General features: G+C 40.4%; 2 protein-coding genes across 3 annotated transcripts; one reads left to right on the forward strand and one right to left on the reverse strand.

Moving 5' to 3' along the window:
* Window positions 1–223: 223 nt before the first annotated feature.
* On the reverse strand, window positions 224–6,200 carry pex19 (peroxisomal biogenesis factor 19). Of its 2 annotated transcripts, none has more exons than XM_044220781.1 (8): window positions 6,073–6,200; window positions 4,614–4,702; window positions 3,582–3,744; window positions 3,399–3,484; window positions 3,136–3,303; window positions 2,881–3,063; window positions 2,493–2,537; window positions 224–1,828 (listed from the first exon to the last, which is right to left on the reverse strand). In XM_044220781.1, the coding sequence occupies exons 1-8, from the start codon at window positions 6,134–6,136 to the stop codon at window positions 1,742–1,744; spliced, it is 885 nt and encodes a 294-aa protein (XP_044076716.1). In that variant the 5' UTR covers window positions 6,137–6,200; the 3' UTR covers window positions 224–1,741. The 2 variants fall into 2 exon arrangements, with proteins under 2 accessions (XP_044076716.1, XP_044076717.1); XM_044220782.1 differs by having other exon boundaries at window positions 2,881–3,051; window positions 6,073–6,173.
* A 1,806-nt stretch (window positions 6,201–8,006) lies between these two features.
* myadmb (myeloid associated differentiation marker b) lies at window positions 8,007–14,879 on the forward strand. The gene is made up of 2 exons (XM_044220783.1): window positions 8,007–8,181; window positions 12,125–14,879. Exon 2 carries the CDS (start codon window positions 12,247–12,249, stop codon window positions 13,126–13,128), a length of 882 nt encoding a protein of 293 aa, XP_044076718.1. The 5' UTR covers window positions 8,007–8,181; window positions 12,125–12,246; the 3' UTR covers window positions 13,129–14,879.
* The last annotated feature ends 253 nt before the right edge of the window (window positions 14,880–15,132 follow it).

Here is a 15,132-nt window from a genome sequence, read left to right on the forward strand (position 1 = left end):
TTATATACTATTGGATAGTTTATATTTTTAAAAACTGATCATAGTTTTTGAATGTAAAATCTTAATCTGCAATGTAACGAGTCACTATAGTTGTCTAATAAATGCATAAAATAGCATAAAATGGAAATACTCAAGTACCTGAATAAATGTACTTATATTATATCACTCACTGCTACTGATGTAAAAGCACTGATGCCTAATAATCCACAACAAAAAATAATAATTTGCATTATATCATGATTTTATTTAATATATTTACAAACCAAACCAAAATAGTTTCAAATAACAGGTTGCAACAGGTTAACAGTACTGTGATGAAAACCACAGGCCTCCACAGCAGCTGTGTCTGATGTAAATCTGAACTCTTTTCAGTCCATGGCTGACTGAATCCTTTCACAGTACCCCTTTATTATACAGTTATTGATGAGCTGATGGTCGTGTGATTTCTAGACCTCTCTCCATGGTCACAGCGGTAAAAATGTGTCCACAGACAATAGCAGCTGGTGAAAAGTGGTTGCTGTAGTAAACAAATTCACCAACCACAGACCAAAATGTGCTAACATCAGGCTGTTGATGTCTTACCCAACAGTGCATCTGCATGAATTATAGACATGTTTCTCTCCTCGTGTGACACAATGTGATGTTTAGTACACTGCCTGTCACTCTTTCTGGAAAGAAGCATAATGTAGTTTTAATGGAGGGTACAGGATATACGTACATGTTATCAGGCGGTAAACACTCCTGAATACCACTCAAGTGCTTTTCTTTCCTAGCAGGGACCGCATACCAAAGAAAACATCACTCTGCACATCAAAAACACTGGGAATCACAAGGGAAGCACTTTGCACACTAACTCTACACTATAATGATCACTGTAACCACAGCAAAAGGCATCCGGGAATCATCATCTCAATCACTTCAAATCAACACCTGGGAATGCTCAGGGGAATGGTTCTTGTTAAATGAGTTGGATGAATTACAGTAGGTGCTGGGAACTTCTCCTGAGGTGTTCAATCCTCTCTAGTCTTTTTTAATTCTTTAAATAATTAACAAATGTACACTCTTTTTTTTCCAGTTTCCTTACATGTTAATAAGTAATCAACTCGTTAATTAAAATGCTGGACAGCCTGTACAGAAACAGAAGTGTCTGTTTAATGAAGTACCAAAGAATTATCACTAACTGGGTGTAAACCAGGGATGATATTGCAAATTCACACCATTTTAAAACCATAGTCTTAAGTGCTTAGCTGAATCATAGCAAAATCTTTACCTTGTGATGAGACCGAAAATAATAACGTAAAGTCATTTTGCAAAGGCACTGTTACCCTTGAGGTGGTTTGATAGATTTTACCATGAGGCTAAACAGTATAATAAAAACAACATGGAGAACGGCAGTGGTATTTTCTTCTCAAAGGAATGGTGTTAAAACTAAACCGTGAAGGAGCTATGGCAACCGCTGACAAACTAATGCAGAGATGTTAAAGTGTTCTCAGTTGTGCGTTCAGTGATTGTAGGCAGAATATAGTGTTTGTGTGTGTGTGTGGTTCCTGTTGGGTTTCCGTGCCTCCTTCCTGTTGTTTCTGCACCCACACACCTTCTACTTGAAAGAGAACAGTGTCGACGGTCGGGTCACACTCCTGCCTGACCTTTGCCTCACACTCCTTCACTCCCGGCCTGTCGCCGACACACAGAGAGTGACCCTCTGGCTCCAGTGCTTCTGATGGACCGCACCGCTACCTCCTCACATGATGGAGCACTGCTCTGCCGCCCCGGCCCCGGGGCCTCCTGGCAGATTGAGGGACTCCATGTCAAAGTTAAAGCCTGGAGGCTGGAGAGGAAGAACACGGTTATGTCTAAGCTAGGGTTGGGTGAAATGACAATATATACCAAGAAACTATTTAAATTTGTCAATTGTTAGAGATGTGTGTGTACTGTTCCATGATAAACTTGATTTTTATGAAGACTTTAAGAATTTATTTATTCAGGGAAGTTTCACTGAGAGGAAGCCTCTCTTTTGCAGGAACGCCCTGATCACATTCGCACAGTTACGCTCATTCACTCCTGTAAGCTGCCCAGTACAACCACAGTCTGATCACTGGCCACTGAGCAGCTCCACTGGAGCGACTGCTTTTTCACTTTCCCACATTTATCCTGCCGGTCTGGGGGATTGAACAATCTAATTGCATTAGATTGTGGTGTACCTAATTAAGTGGCTACTGAGTGTATAGGTGTAAACTATAGGTAGTTTAAGTGATTTGAGTACAGGTAAGGGAGAAAAAAAAAAGGTAAGGAGAAATAAGTAGCATGGATTGCCGACTCAGCAATTTGTAATACAGCTGAGTGTCTTCTGAATTAAATTGGAAAACATTAGATGTCAAGATATTTTCTTTTACTGAAGACAGCAGTGAAACACATCTAATGCAATTCACTATGGTCATATATACATTACATATATGCTGTTATTTGTTGAGAGAGAGCAGTGGAAAACTTACCGCATCACCTGCTAGCTCTTTGGGTGGTTGGCCTAGGTCTTGCAGCTGTAAGTAAAAGCATTATAATCTGTGATGAGTTTCATTCTTAACAAGCCAAAGTGTATTCACATGAAAGCAAACAATACAACAGTTTGTAAGCTATGTCGTCCACTGCCAACGTAACTGTTACAGCTATTTAATGCATGGTATCTGCATCATGTAAGCAATAATGTAAGCACTTTCAGTCGCAGTAATGGCTGAATGCTGATTCACAATACAAATATTCAAGAAGCTCGACACAAAAGACATCGTAACAAACCTACAAGAGATTGATTCTGATTTCCTTTTCTTAATTTCATTCACAATTAACCTTTCAACAACCAAGAAGTCAGATGCAGAGTGTGTCTACCTTTTGCATCAGGTCCATGATGCTCTCGAACGTGCCTTCTTTATCTCCTGCCCCCTGTTCATCCTTCTCAAAGAGCTTACAGATCTCTCCCATGATTTTGGCCTGCTGCTCATAGCGCTGGTAGTCCTCTGGGCTAAGGCTTGGCTTGTTTGCATCCAACCATTCTGGGTACTGTAAGGGTGACTGACATTTATGAGTGACACTTGGTAGTGGAAATAGAGACTGTAGCGATTGCTAATAAAAACAGATGCAAACCTTGGCAGTGATCTCTTTGAGAGATGGATAAAGCACTTCCTTAGAGAGAAGGTTCTGCATGATGGACTGCATTATGGGCAGGATGTTTCCATCATCACCTTCGCCACCCTCTTCCAATCCCAGGCCTTCTAGAGCCTTGACAAGGTCGTCTCCAGCTAGTCCTGTGGTCTGTAAAAGAACAATACCGATAGTCTGTAAAGTGTTCTATGTTTGCATCACTCTAAACAATTTCATAACAATTGATCGATTATGATTTTACCCACCTGCAAGTTGTCTGCATTTTTGGCCAGGCCACGGAGGGTTTCTTTAAGACAGGAAGTGAATTCTTGTTGGGAGGCGGTGTCAGTGCCTGTACAGAATACACAGATAACATTTAGGCTATAGGAACAAAACAGTCGGCTGGGGAACATATCAAAACCACAAATAATGCAAATTGTAGACCTTACCAACTTTGCCTGCAGCCTCTGACAGTTTATGGAAGTGCTGCAGTAACTCTGGCTCCTCCTGGGCCAGCTCAGTCATGGCCTTCTCCCATTCCTCCTTGGCTTGGGTAGCCATGTCCCCCTCGAAGAGAGTCTCGAAGAGTTTGCAGTCTTCAAGCAGGGGTGGCTACACAGGTAAATAGAAAACATGTACAGCGCGTTCTAGATACCTTGGCGGGAGACTGTGAGCTCTAAATTGAATCAAGCCTGCTTTTAAATTTTGTTTTTTTCTTTTTCATACTAAATAACCTCATATATTGACTGTAATGAAATGAATAATGAATAGAATGAAAGTACTTTTTGGTAGGCAGTGAACCTTGGGGGTGGGGGTGGGGCCTGAACTTGCAACTGCAAGCTTTGCAGGTTACACAACACACAACCAGCTGATTGAAACACCTGGCAGCAGCAACGGTAAACAAGTTATAAAACTAAGAAAACAAAGACAGAGGAACTGACCAAGTCAAGGACTTACAGCAACAGACAAACACAAATATTTTGTATCTTCCAGAGTTGGAGACAGTGACTTAAAATAATATGAAACAATCTATTGACTTACTTTATTCTTCTGTAACCAAACTAGGCATTGACCGTGCTTATTATCAGTACTGGTAGAAACCTAAAAACCTCGAGACCACAATACCCAAACTTTTCCATTTACAGTTTGTTGTAGGAAAGTGAACAGGAAAAAGCAAAGTATATAGTTCCCTACAATTGTTAGTTTCTCTATTTCCTTGATCTTTAGGTTGAAAATTACCTTATGTTAAAATAGATCAAATGACACTAGTATAGAAATTAATTGATATTTAGGTTACTTGAGCCACATTCATACAAAATTCATTCACAAGCAGCAACCAGATGACCAGTACAGTTCAGTTAGCAGAGAATATACAGTTGAAGAAAAGTGGAGGCTGTGATTATATAGTCTGTGCCTTTTTAACAAAACAAGATTCGAATACTGAAACAGCACCGTCACTACACAAACAATAACAAACAGACCTTCTCTGCACCACTGTTGGCTGAGGAGGAGGCAGCTGCAGGTTCAGGGGCTGCAGGGGCCGGTGTCTTGTCAAAGTCATCCAACGCACCTGTAAGAAAGGGATAACATTAGAACCAGGCCAGCAGACTTTTAAAGCGTTTTACAGGAGTAATTCTACAACACAAATGTTAGAATTCAGCCATTATCTACTTATTCCTGTATGAGTTTAAGCCCCAGCTGCAGAAAAGGCATAAAATGTACATCACATATTTCCAAACAGCTTGTGCAGCAAATTCCAAATGATTCTTCTGTGCCCAAAAGCTCAACACTAAACCCCTTTACATCTTGTATTTTCCTCACTAGTAATGCTGCGTAATGTGTCTTCTTTGGAGCAATCTGAAAGACGTTTAAAATATGGCTCTTATCTTTAATATTATGACTTAATATTATGGAACTACAGCTCACAGTTTGACTGAATACTTTAACTGATAATAAAATGGGTATATACTGATGACATCTGAACTTTTCATAAAGCAAAGGAATGCCATGAAATGTACACTCAGTCAGTGTATTAGGTACACCGGATAAAACTAATGCAGTCTAATACAACAATCCTGCAATAACTCTGACCCTTGTAAAGGTTATAATGTGTTATAATGAGGTTTTGATTGAACTTTATGATCATTTTGAAGGCTTTAGTTTGTGGTGCTGTTGGAACTGTAACGTACTGTGTCATATTAATATTTAGTCTATCATCATTGATATAAATGGGATGGACATCTCATTGTAACGCAATACAATTCAACAGCACCACAAACTACAGTCTTTACAATAAAATAAAGTTGAATCAACAACTTTCCACACAGTCTCAACAAAAACTGAATATTATAGCCTTCATGAAGGTAGGGTTTTTTGCAGGTCTGCTGTATTACACTGCATTAGTTTTAGCTAGGTGTACCTAATAAACTAGCAGAGCCGTATGGCGTTCACAGTTCAACATGTTTACAGTAAGTTAACTGAACCAAACAGAGATTCAACACAAAGGCGAGTAAAGAGAGACTCCGCCATCACTGACTGTCCAGCCGCCATGTTAAATCATCAGGTTTTCATTATATCTAACGCAAAGCTGTCTTTCGATAAACAATTCAAGGGCAAAGACATAATGTGTGAAAACCGCTCGGTTGATCTGGATCACAGCTAAGTTAGCTAACATTAGCAAACATTAAGTGCTTCATCACTTAGCCACTTGCAATGACTACTTTTCTTTGATTGTTTTGGCGATTGATATGAACGGCTGGTTCGACTGACTTAAGCTACTTTGTCGATATTTGGGATCCAAGCGGGAGGTCCCGGCGAGCACATAAGCTAACCCCTGACACACAGAGAGAGAGGGGTCCCAGCGCCAGATCGCAGCCGTTTTTAACACCAGAACAAACCGTGAAAAGAGAGTCGTTATAAAGACTTAATGTCAACCCTTACTGTCCAATAATTCGTCCAATTCTGCATCGTGCCCAGTGGACGGCTCTCCTGTTCCCGACGCCATGATGTTACCTTCTCCAAACACCTACTGAGCAGGTCGCCGAAAATTGACGTTTCTGTTGTGAAAATGTCGCGGACACTATTACGTCACGCCCCCAGCCTGGATTTAAGATCTTGCGCCGTCTGGTGGCAGCAGGACAAATCACAGGACAAACAATTGGATCCAAACACATGTTACTACTGAAAACGTTTATCCAGCTGCTGTCTTACATCTTGACAGCTTGGGTTTTGGTTTGAAGTTGATCCTTTCTCGTTTTTGTCATAAATTTGTATTGGTCATCTTTTTCATTTATACTCAGTCACGTCCGATTATGGCTAGATCTCAAAATCAGTGATATTACATCCTTTGATTAAGTCCTATTCCAAAATCTAGTTTAAATGGACAACCTCTCGGAGGATAAATCTGACATGGTAAAAGTTGCAGTCATAATGGGTAAATATTATATTTATTCATGTAAATGGAATAACCACAAACCCTCATTAACTTATACGAGTAATGAGTTTAAGAACGCTTTTTCTTATCTACAGGTGTTGTCATATAAACACCAACCAACCAGCCAGGTACTGTACATAAGTACAATGCTGAGGTACTCGTACTTTAGGGCTACTTGAGTATTTCCATTTTATGCTACTTTATACATTTACTCCACTACATTTACTTGATAACTTTAGTTACTAGTTACTTTGCAGATTCATGTTACTAATACAAAATATAATCAACTAAGAAATTATGATGTATTATTATAGATTACTGTAAGATACCCAGTAATCGGTTGAAATCAGCCCCACCTTTGTCAGCTGCAACATTAAAGTGATGCTTACACATAATGCATCGCTTTTAATAATCCGATAATATAATATATATTATTCTGAAATGGGCCTTATTATTCTGCATAATGAGTACTTTTACTTTTGGTCCCTTAAGGACATTTTGATCCTAAAACTTTTGTGCTTGTACTTTGAATGCAGGACTCGTATATTTACACTGTGATATTACTACAAAATATTCTATTCTTTTTACACACACGGTGTGCCAGTCTGTGAAATTATAGTCCTCCTATAGATTTCAGTGGTGGAATGAAATGTGAGCAATTCAAGCAAATTTAAGCAACCTTGTCAGAAAGTGCACGTAACCGCAGATTTCCATCCCTCGACTGTTTTTACTAAGTGAAGCGTCAGCTCTTAGTATTAGTCTCGAGTCTTGGTAAATAAAAAATGGTTGCCAGGTTACAGCTGCGTTTGCTAAATAGGACATACAAATAACTTCCGAGTGCGATGACTCATAAATAACACTGACAAATATTTATCATTATGCGGGCCGTGTCGATAGTAACGCGGATGTAGAGGCAGATCTAAATCAGCCCACTTTCTGTTAAAATAGTAATACTAATACGAATTTAGCATTCATGTTTGCAGTGAATGGGCCTATTAACAAATCTCTCTTTCTGTTTTCGGGATTTAAGCTATATAGGTTCGATTGTCATGAACCAACCAGTCAATTGTAACACAATTTTACCAGATGTATTCACTCGTAGTGAATTTCATTAAATTCATGAATCCCTGAAATAAAATAAGAGATGTGGGAAAAAAAACACTTTTTTTTTGTTTAACCGACACCCAGCCTAGGTGTTGCCCAATCACACTGGATGAGGAAAAAAAAAAAGTGGATTTACAGCACTTTTAATTCCCTGCTTTTTACAATGCTGCCAGCCTACGAAAATGTAAATAACTAATCAAGACATGTAATTTTAAAGCAGGGTGAACTTCTGCTGCACTACATTGGGTGTGTAAAGCAGGCTGGAGCAGGCTGGAGCAGGAGGCGCAGGAGGAGGAGAGTTGAGACAGATGTGAATAACGGTGCAGACATTTAATGCCTAATTTGGTCTGCTGGGCGGGGAGCTGCTCCTCTTAGCTGCTAGTCGAGTCAGGCAGCTGAGGAGTTGAAATCTACGATTCTCTGCCGCTGGATGTTCTGGAGAACAGAGTCTCTCTGCGTCAGAAAAGGCCACCAACTCTTCCATAAAACTGATTTCATGTGGTGATTTTGCGGTAAGGAAAAGTGTTTTATGAGGTAGATACTGTGAGCTTGTGCAAGAAAAAGGCTTCTTTCAGCTGCAACTTGTTGCATCTTGTGTACCTGCATGCCTCAGGGAAAGAATGTGATAGGCTACTATCAGAGGCTAGAGTGTTTTTATATTTTTTTACATCATTGAGTCCACACTTGAAATGAGTTTGGAAATGTGGTAGATATAAAAAAAATAGTTATAAAACTTATAAAGGACTACATTTATATCTAAGTTGCTCCTTTGGGAGTTTTTAACTTTATTACACTTTTTTAGTATTTTCTACTACAGTATTTTTTGTGGTGTGTGACTTTCAGACATTCAGCAATTGCATGATGTTTTCAAAAATGGATTTTCGGTCCAGTTTCCTTGAGAAAAATGCCGTTTTTTGGACATATATTTCTGTGTTTTGGGTCAGTTTGTGTTTAGTAAGCTCTGGTGGTGTGCGTGTGTGTGTGTGTGTGTGTGTGTGGTGGGAGCAGGGTGTGGCAGGCGGCTCACCTTCACTGTCAATGAATGAACCTCTGCACACCAACACACATTGCTTTATTGTGGCACGATATATTGTAAACAAGCCTGAATTGTATTGAAGACAGTGATTTAGATTCTCATTGTTCTTCATTTAAAAGCAGAACTGTGTCCAAGTTTCCCTCCTCGTTGAGTAGGTGTGCTAGGTCAGTCTGCCTTAAAAAAAACCCCCAAAACATCTGTGTGCATTTCATTACAGAGATTTAGTATCTTGTGATGGACAACATGCTGTTTCAGATTGTTCTCCAGTCTGACAAGAAGGGCAATCTGTGGAAAAATGCTGAATACTTGGGATTTCCTTTGGCTTGAAAAAGGTTAAATGTGATGGTACATTTTTGCCCACGAAAACACAGTACACTAATATACTAACATTAAGCTATCTCACACACACACACTGGGATGGTTTGCCAACAGAGCTCATGTGTGTGTGCTTCGACCCACGGATCCCTTATAAGTGGATTATGGGTGAAATCGAGTTAGAGATGTTTTGTGATGACAACCAAACAAGCAGCGCACATGACCTCTGTCTGCCTGAGACAAACACTTGTTTCAGCCTTAAAATATGTGTGTGTGTTTGCAGGACACACTCTCTTGCTGTTTGTATGAACAGTGACTGATATTGTCACCTCCTGTTTGCTGTCCTGTTGCAAGCCTGATGTGTGAACCTATTTTCAGCGCCTCTTCCAAGTGGGGAAGTACTCCCTGTTTGTGTGATCCTGTCGTGTTTTCCATGCTGTGCTTTGAAAAGACAATTTTTCCACACTGGACTCTCGTTTCTATCCTCTTTTTTTCATCCCTCTGCCATTTTCCTCTCCCATTTCTTTCCTGACTTGATTCCATAAGCAGCAAAGTAATGGCGGCGGGAGTGGCGGGATTGATTTTTCCATTACGACCCTCTGTATACGTTTATTTTGAGTGGTTTACATGAAGAATAATTGGTACTCTTACTTTATAGCTGGACTGAGAGTATTGAGCTGGGAAGGGAGAAAGAGGACAACTGATGGAAAAGAGAGGGAGTAGGCGCCAAATGAGACTATGAGGAGGGAAGGAAGGAAGGACAGGAAAAGAGAGGATAGGAAAGAACTTGGCAAATATGACAAAGTTACCAGTTGTTTAGCAGCAGCCAGACTGCAGCACATCTGGAACACATCAGTAAGTTGGAAAATCTTACAAGAAATAAGGGAGGAGGGGGGAAGAGAAAGTGAGAGTGGTGAAAGAGAGGGGCCCGGTCGTGACTCACTTCTCTGCTATTCCACTCCATCACTATGTTTAAACTATGTGTCCTTCTGCGGCCGAGGCACAGGGCTTCCCCCGTGTTCCTCCCTCCTTTTGCTCCCCTCCCTCCCCTCCACTCCCTTCTGGCTTCAAGTGAGTCATCCTGCAGGAGTTTTAGGGGTCTCTTTTTCCATTTCTGCCTCTTTTGTCCTCTTTTTTTTCTATTCATACCTCGCCACCAGCTTTTCACCTCCCCAGCCTCAACTGTTTTATAGGTGTTTAATGGGACTAATGTAAACAGGCCTTTTCTCCTTGTTTATAACTGTCTCTCTGTTGTAAACTGGGAACAGGGAGCGGAGCCAAGTGGGCGATGAGTGTCAGAAGGGATGGGAGGGAGGACAGCCAGTGTGGTCAGAGGGTTTCTGCAGTGTGAAAATGTCACCTTATCTTGTTTAATGTCTTTTTGTGGCTTAAAAGCTTGTTTTTCTGAAAGCCTTCAATGCAGAGCAGCTGGTTTCAAGACTTTTCGTGACACAAGTAGCAAAAAAATCTAACTAGACTAGTGCTGAGTTCTTGTCACATCCAGTAATATTTTGTCCAGAGTTTGATATCAGAAAATGTTCAGCAGCAAACATTAGCTGTCATCAGTATCAGTCCCTCAGAATCAAAGAGCAAGAGCTTCTTCATATAGACCCCATTATGCGCCAATGTTCAATAGACGTAGAAACAGGATATCTGCTACACTGCACTAATTACAGTATTCTCATTAGATCACAGGGCAACACAGCTGCACAAGTTGCGGTTTGAGTAATTTGTGTCAACTGGAAAAAAAAACCTTCACTGCCTTGCAATGGATACAGCTGCATGCAACCATTTCACACCTGAGCTCATGTCTCTAGGGCTTGTTGAAACCATGACATCACCCATAATTTTTGGAAATGACGTTATGAAGCCTTTACTTGAGTTTGGCGCCATTTTGTCAGATCTTTTGGAGCCACAAAATTCTAATTTGAGGGTGATGGTGGGGTAAAGTGAGCAACTATATCCTGACTGACATCTGCCAATCAAGCAAACATGTGCCAAAACTAGAGCTGAAAAGATCAGTCAAATAATCGATTAGCTGTCAAAAACAATTTTGATAATGCAAAGTTATTTATCAAGCAAAAATGCTTGTTTTCAGTTTTGCAAATGCAAGGATTTGCTCTTTCTCTCTGTTTTTTTTTTTTGTTTTGTTTTGTTTTTCGACAAAACAACCAATTTGAAGATTTGGGGATTCTGATGGCAATTTTTACTATTTTCTGACATTTTAAAGACAAAAGAATAAAAAAATAAATAAAAAAAAGTCAACTCTGACAAATGAAGCCCTAGTCAAAACATATTCCTATGTAACATTAAATATTCCTGAGTAAATAAGCAACAATCAAACTTCAAGTTTGGAATAAAACATCTCTAGGTATTATTTATTAAGATTTTAATACTCAAAAAACTCAGATCTAAATTGGTGCTCTAAAGTCTGCAACATCACCTCCTTCACCATCACCAGTTCAAGTGAAATAACCAAAAGTGCTTTAACTCTGGCAGAAAAATGTTTGTTCCAGTAGAACCCTATCCCTCATAGTAAGAACCTGAGGGCCTTTAAGATGCAATTTCCTTTAACAATATTCAGAATTTAAGACCCAGCAGCACTAGATTCAAAGCCTTGTTAAGATTTCAGATTTGTTTACAGTGTAGATGAGGTCCCTGGGAGTGGGAGTGGAACAAGTGAAGAGGGCCATGTTTAGAGCATGATGACACTGTAGGGTCGCTGGAGGTTGCGGCACCACGCCCACCACCGAGGTCATGAGCATGGAGGAATGTCAGGGAGAAACAGTCTGCACTCAAAGCAGGAATGCTGTTCTGGAGTTTGATATGAGGCAGAAACTACTAGAGAAAAAGAGAGTTTTCACCAGATGATTTGACCAGATGTAAATGTGCTGTAACGAGTGTGACCACAGTCATTATTTGTTTGAAATTGTGTTTTCATGGTTTCACTTGTTGTGACAACCATTCATAAAAATACAATGACAGCATTGTGTGTTTCAAAAAATGGTATGTAGGAGTACAGAGCCTGTTTAAGCAGAGTTGCAAGATGTTGCCCTGATGTGATCTTGCTTACTAATTCTTTTCAATATCTTTTCTTCTTACAGTTTTCTCTGCCTTCTCTGAGTGGCTGACAGTAAAAATCTGAGGAAGTGACTCCCAAAAGGAAGAGACTCGTATCTCACAGGAACATTTTCAGCTACTCTCATCACCTACTACATCTTCTGTAATGGCTATAGTCGTCCACTCCAGCCCCCTCTTATGGACACGATTGGCAGCCCTGGTCTTCGCCTGTGTGGCCTTCTCCGTGGCCATTCATGGCGCCAGAGTCACCCACGGAACCGGAAACTGGTGCATCTTCTGCTGGGCCTTCAGTTTCGCCGGGTCTCTGCTCGTCATCCTGGTGGAGCTGTTCGGCCTTCAGACCAGAGCCCCGGTTTCCTGGAAGAACTTCCCTATCACCTTTGCCTGCTACGCCGCCTTGCTCTGCCTGTCTGCCTCCATCATCTTCCCCCTCTACTTCCTCAGGGGCTCCTCAGGCCCAAATGAAATCCGCAACTACCGCATCGTGTCGACCGTCTTCTCCTGCCTGGCCACCATCGCCTACATGAGCGAGGTGAGCATCAGCAAGGCGCGTCCAGGCGAGGTGGCCGGCTACATGGCCACAGCCCCTGGCCTGCTGAAAGTCTGCGAGACCTTTGTGGCCTGCATCATCTTTGTGTTTGTCAGCGACCCCGTGGTGTACGACCGTAACGATGCACTCAAGTACTGCATGTCTGTCTACTGCATCTGCTTCATCCTGTCGGCAGCCATCATCCTGCTCTGCATAGGCGAGTGCACCGGCTGCCTCCCCTTTCCGTTTGCCCGCTTCCTGTCTGCCTATGCCCTACTGGCCGTGGTCCTCTATCTGTCAGCAACCATTATTTGGCCCATCTTCAACTTTGACACCAAGCATGGCGGAACGAAACAAAGGCCCTACGATTGCAGCAGCGCAATGGGGCTGTGTTGGTGGGATAAGCTCATTGTGGTGGCTGTGCTCACTGCTGTTAACTTCATCCTCTACCTGGCTGACCTGATCTACTCCACCCGCCTGGTGTTTGTCAGCGTTTGAGGGAAGAGAAAGGGTGTTAGGTGTTAGCAGTATGCTCCAAATAAAATTGAATTTGGCATGTTCTCAAAGGCCGCCGAACTGCTGTCAAATACAGTGCTGTGAGCGTATTTACTCCACACCAGCTGGAGGAGCTTGTGGGTCATGATGGGAGCAGACCATAGAGTTATACCACAACTGGTATAGTTTATTGTTGTATTGCAATCTAGTGTGACTCCATTTGTTGTTTGAAATTTGCCCTGAAAATTAAAGGATTTGATTTCACCATAGTTCTGGTAGAACCAAATAGTAGAAGAGGTAGAAGTGGCCCACAGTACTTGTGTAATGGTTGACCCAGGATGTACTGGAGGTAATGTACTGGGGGCAGTGAACATGGCTTTTTAAAGAGATTTAAAAAGAGATTAAGGTTCAACTAGCCAACCTGGGTAATCAAACCAAAATCTTGTGGGGTTTTTTGGCCCCAAACAATTTTGCCCCTGCAAACCTGCCAAATTTGATTTTGTGTAAAGTATACTGCCAGCCTGAGGTCTACAGAGAGAGAGAAGAGGGAGAGGTTGAGGTCAATGGCTATGTTTACACGTACAACAATATTCCCTTAAATAACTGAGGCTGTCTGTTCATGTGTGGGAGCATGTAAATGTAAAACCTTGACAGACCTGAATGTGATTGCTGGAACAAGCTGATAATACCTGAGACATTTAAAAATCTTTTTATCCATTTTAATGGCAGATCATTGCCCACTGTAATACTCAAAATACAAAATAATTTCATGCATACAGAGATGTTTGTGATCTGGATATGAGTAAAATATTAACAGAATCTCCCGAACAAAGATACAAGCTAACATCCAAAATACTATGTGCATGTAAACATAGTCTGCAATGACAAATGAAGAAAAAACAAAGAAAATGGCGGCTTATTATTGTGTTTTTGTTAGATTTGTTTTTGCATAATGTATGTGTCAGTGCTCTGCCTTAAGTTTGTTTTTTTAAATGTCTGCCGAGCAGTATTTCTGTTTTTAACACCTAAAAGACAAAATGTAGAAAAATAATGAATATTAGCTGTAAGGAGACAAGATTAATTAAATGTTGGAGAAAATATTTGAATGCCATACAATTGGAAATCCAAGACTTCAAAGAAAGTTATATTTATGTTTTTTTTTTGATAATTTCATTAAATGAATTGACAGTTTCGTTTTCCCAATAGTATGCAGAGCAGCTGATAAGATTGTATCATTCATCATTTTACACGTCTACAATGTTTTAAGACTTGAAGAAGTGCAAAATAGCTTACATGATGTTACGATGAGTGCTAGGCTAGCTTTTTGCTCCTGTTATGATATATGTGTATTTGTATCTGCAATCTAGAATCAATGGCAAGAATATATATGTGGAAAGAACATATGCAAGATTGTGGATTTAAAAAACAAGAAAAATATGTTTAAAGTGCACTTAATATTAGCGTTTTCTATGTGTGTTTAAATTTCTGGTGTCTCCAAATATGAAAGCATCTATTAACACCAAACTCACACCACTAAATTAATTTATATTGTCGATTGGGTCTATTGGTTTTGTACTGCTGTAATTAATACTCAGAGAAAGAGACCAAAAAAGATGCGTCTCTCTCTAGATGTTGTTACTGTTATATTCTTCAGCTTTTTTATATTCCACTGTTCTTGTCTCAAGTGTGCATACCACATCAGTATTGTAGGAAAACGTAATGCTATGTTTCAATAAAACCACATGTAAACTGAAGTGTGCTTGTTTGTGTTATTTTATGTTTTAGTTTGGTTAAATGTGCCATATTACCCGCTTTCATGATTTCTTTTTTGTTTTTAGCCATGCTAATTGAGTAGCTCTATGGCAATGTCAATAGGGCAGAGAGACAGAAACATCTCAACAACCACTGAATGGGTTATCATTAAATTTTGTACAGACATTCATACTCCCCAGAGGATGAATTCCACCGAGTTTGGTTTTCCTCTAGCACCACAATGAGGTTGAAATT

Source organism: Siniperca chuatsi, linkage group LG13, assembly GCF_020085105.1.
Source record: "Siniperca chuatsi isolate FFG_IHB_CAS linkage group LG13, ASM2008510v1, whole genome shotgun sequence".
In the NCBI taxonomy this organism is placed as follows: domain Eukaryota; kingdom Metazoa; phylum Chordata; class Actinopteri; order Centrarchiformes; family Sinipercidae; genus Siniperca; species Siniperca chuatsi.

Excerpts from the sequence above, each read along its gene's own strand:
- pex19 (XM_044220781.1), bottom strand. The coding sequence starts at position 6,136 with ATGGCGTCGGGAACAGGAGAGCCGTCCACTGGGCACGATGCAGAATTG. Across the intron at positions 3,745-4,613 it reads CCAACAGTGGTGCAGAGAAG|CCACCCCTGCTTGAAGACTG; the intron begins GTCTGTTTGTTA and ends TTACCTGTGTAG. Across the intron at positions 1,829-2,492 it reads AAGAGCTAGCAGGTGATGCG|CCTCCAGGCTTTAACTTTGA; the intron begins GTAAGTTTTCCA and ends CTTCCTCTCCAG.
- myadmb (XM_044220783.1), top strand. The coding sequence starts at position 12,247 with ATGGCTATAGTCGTCCACTCCAGCCCCCTCTTATGGACACGATTGGCA.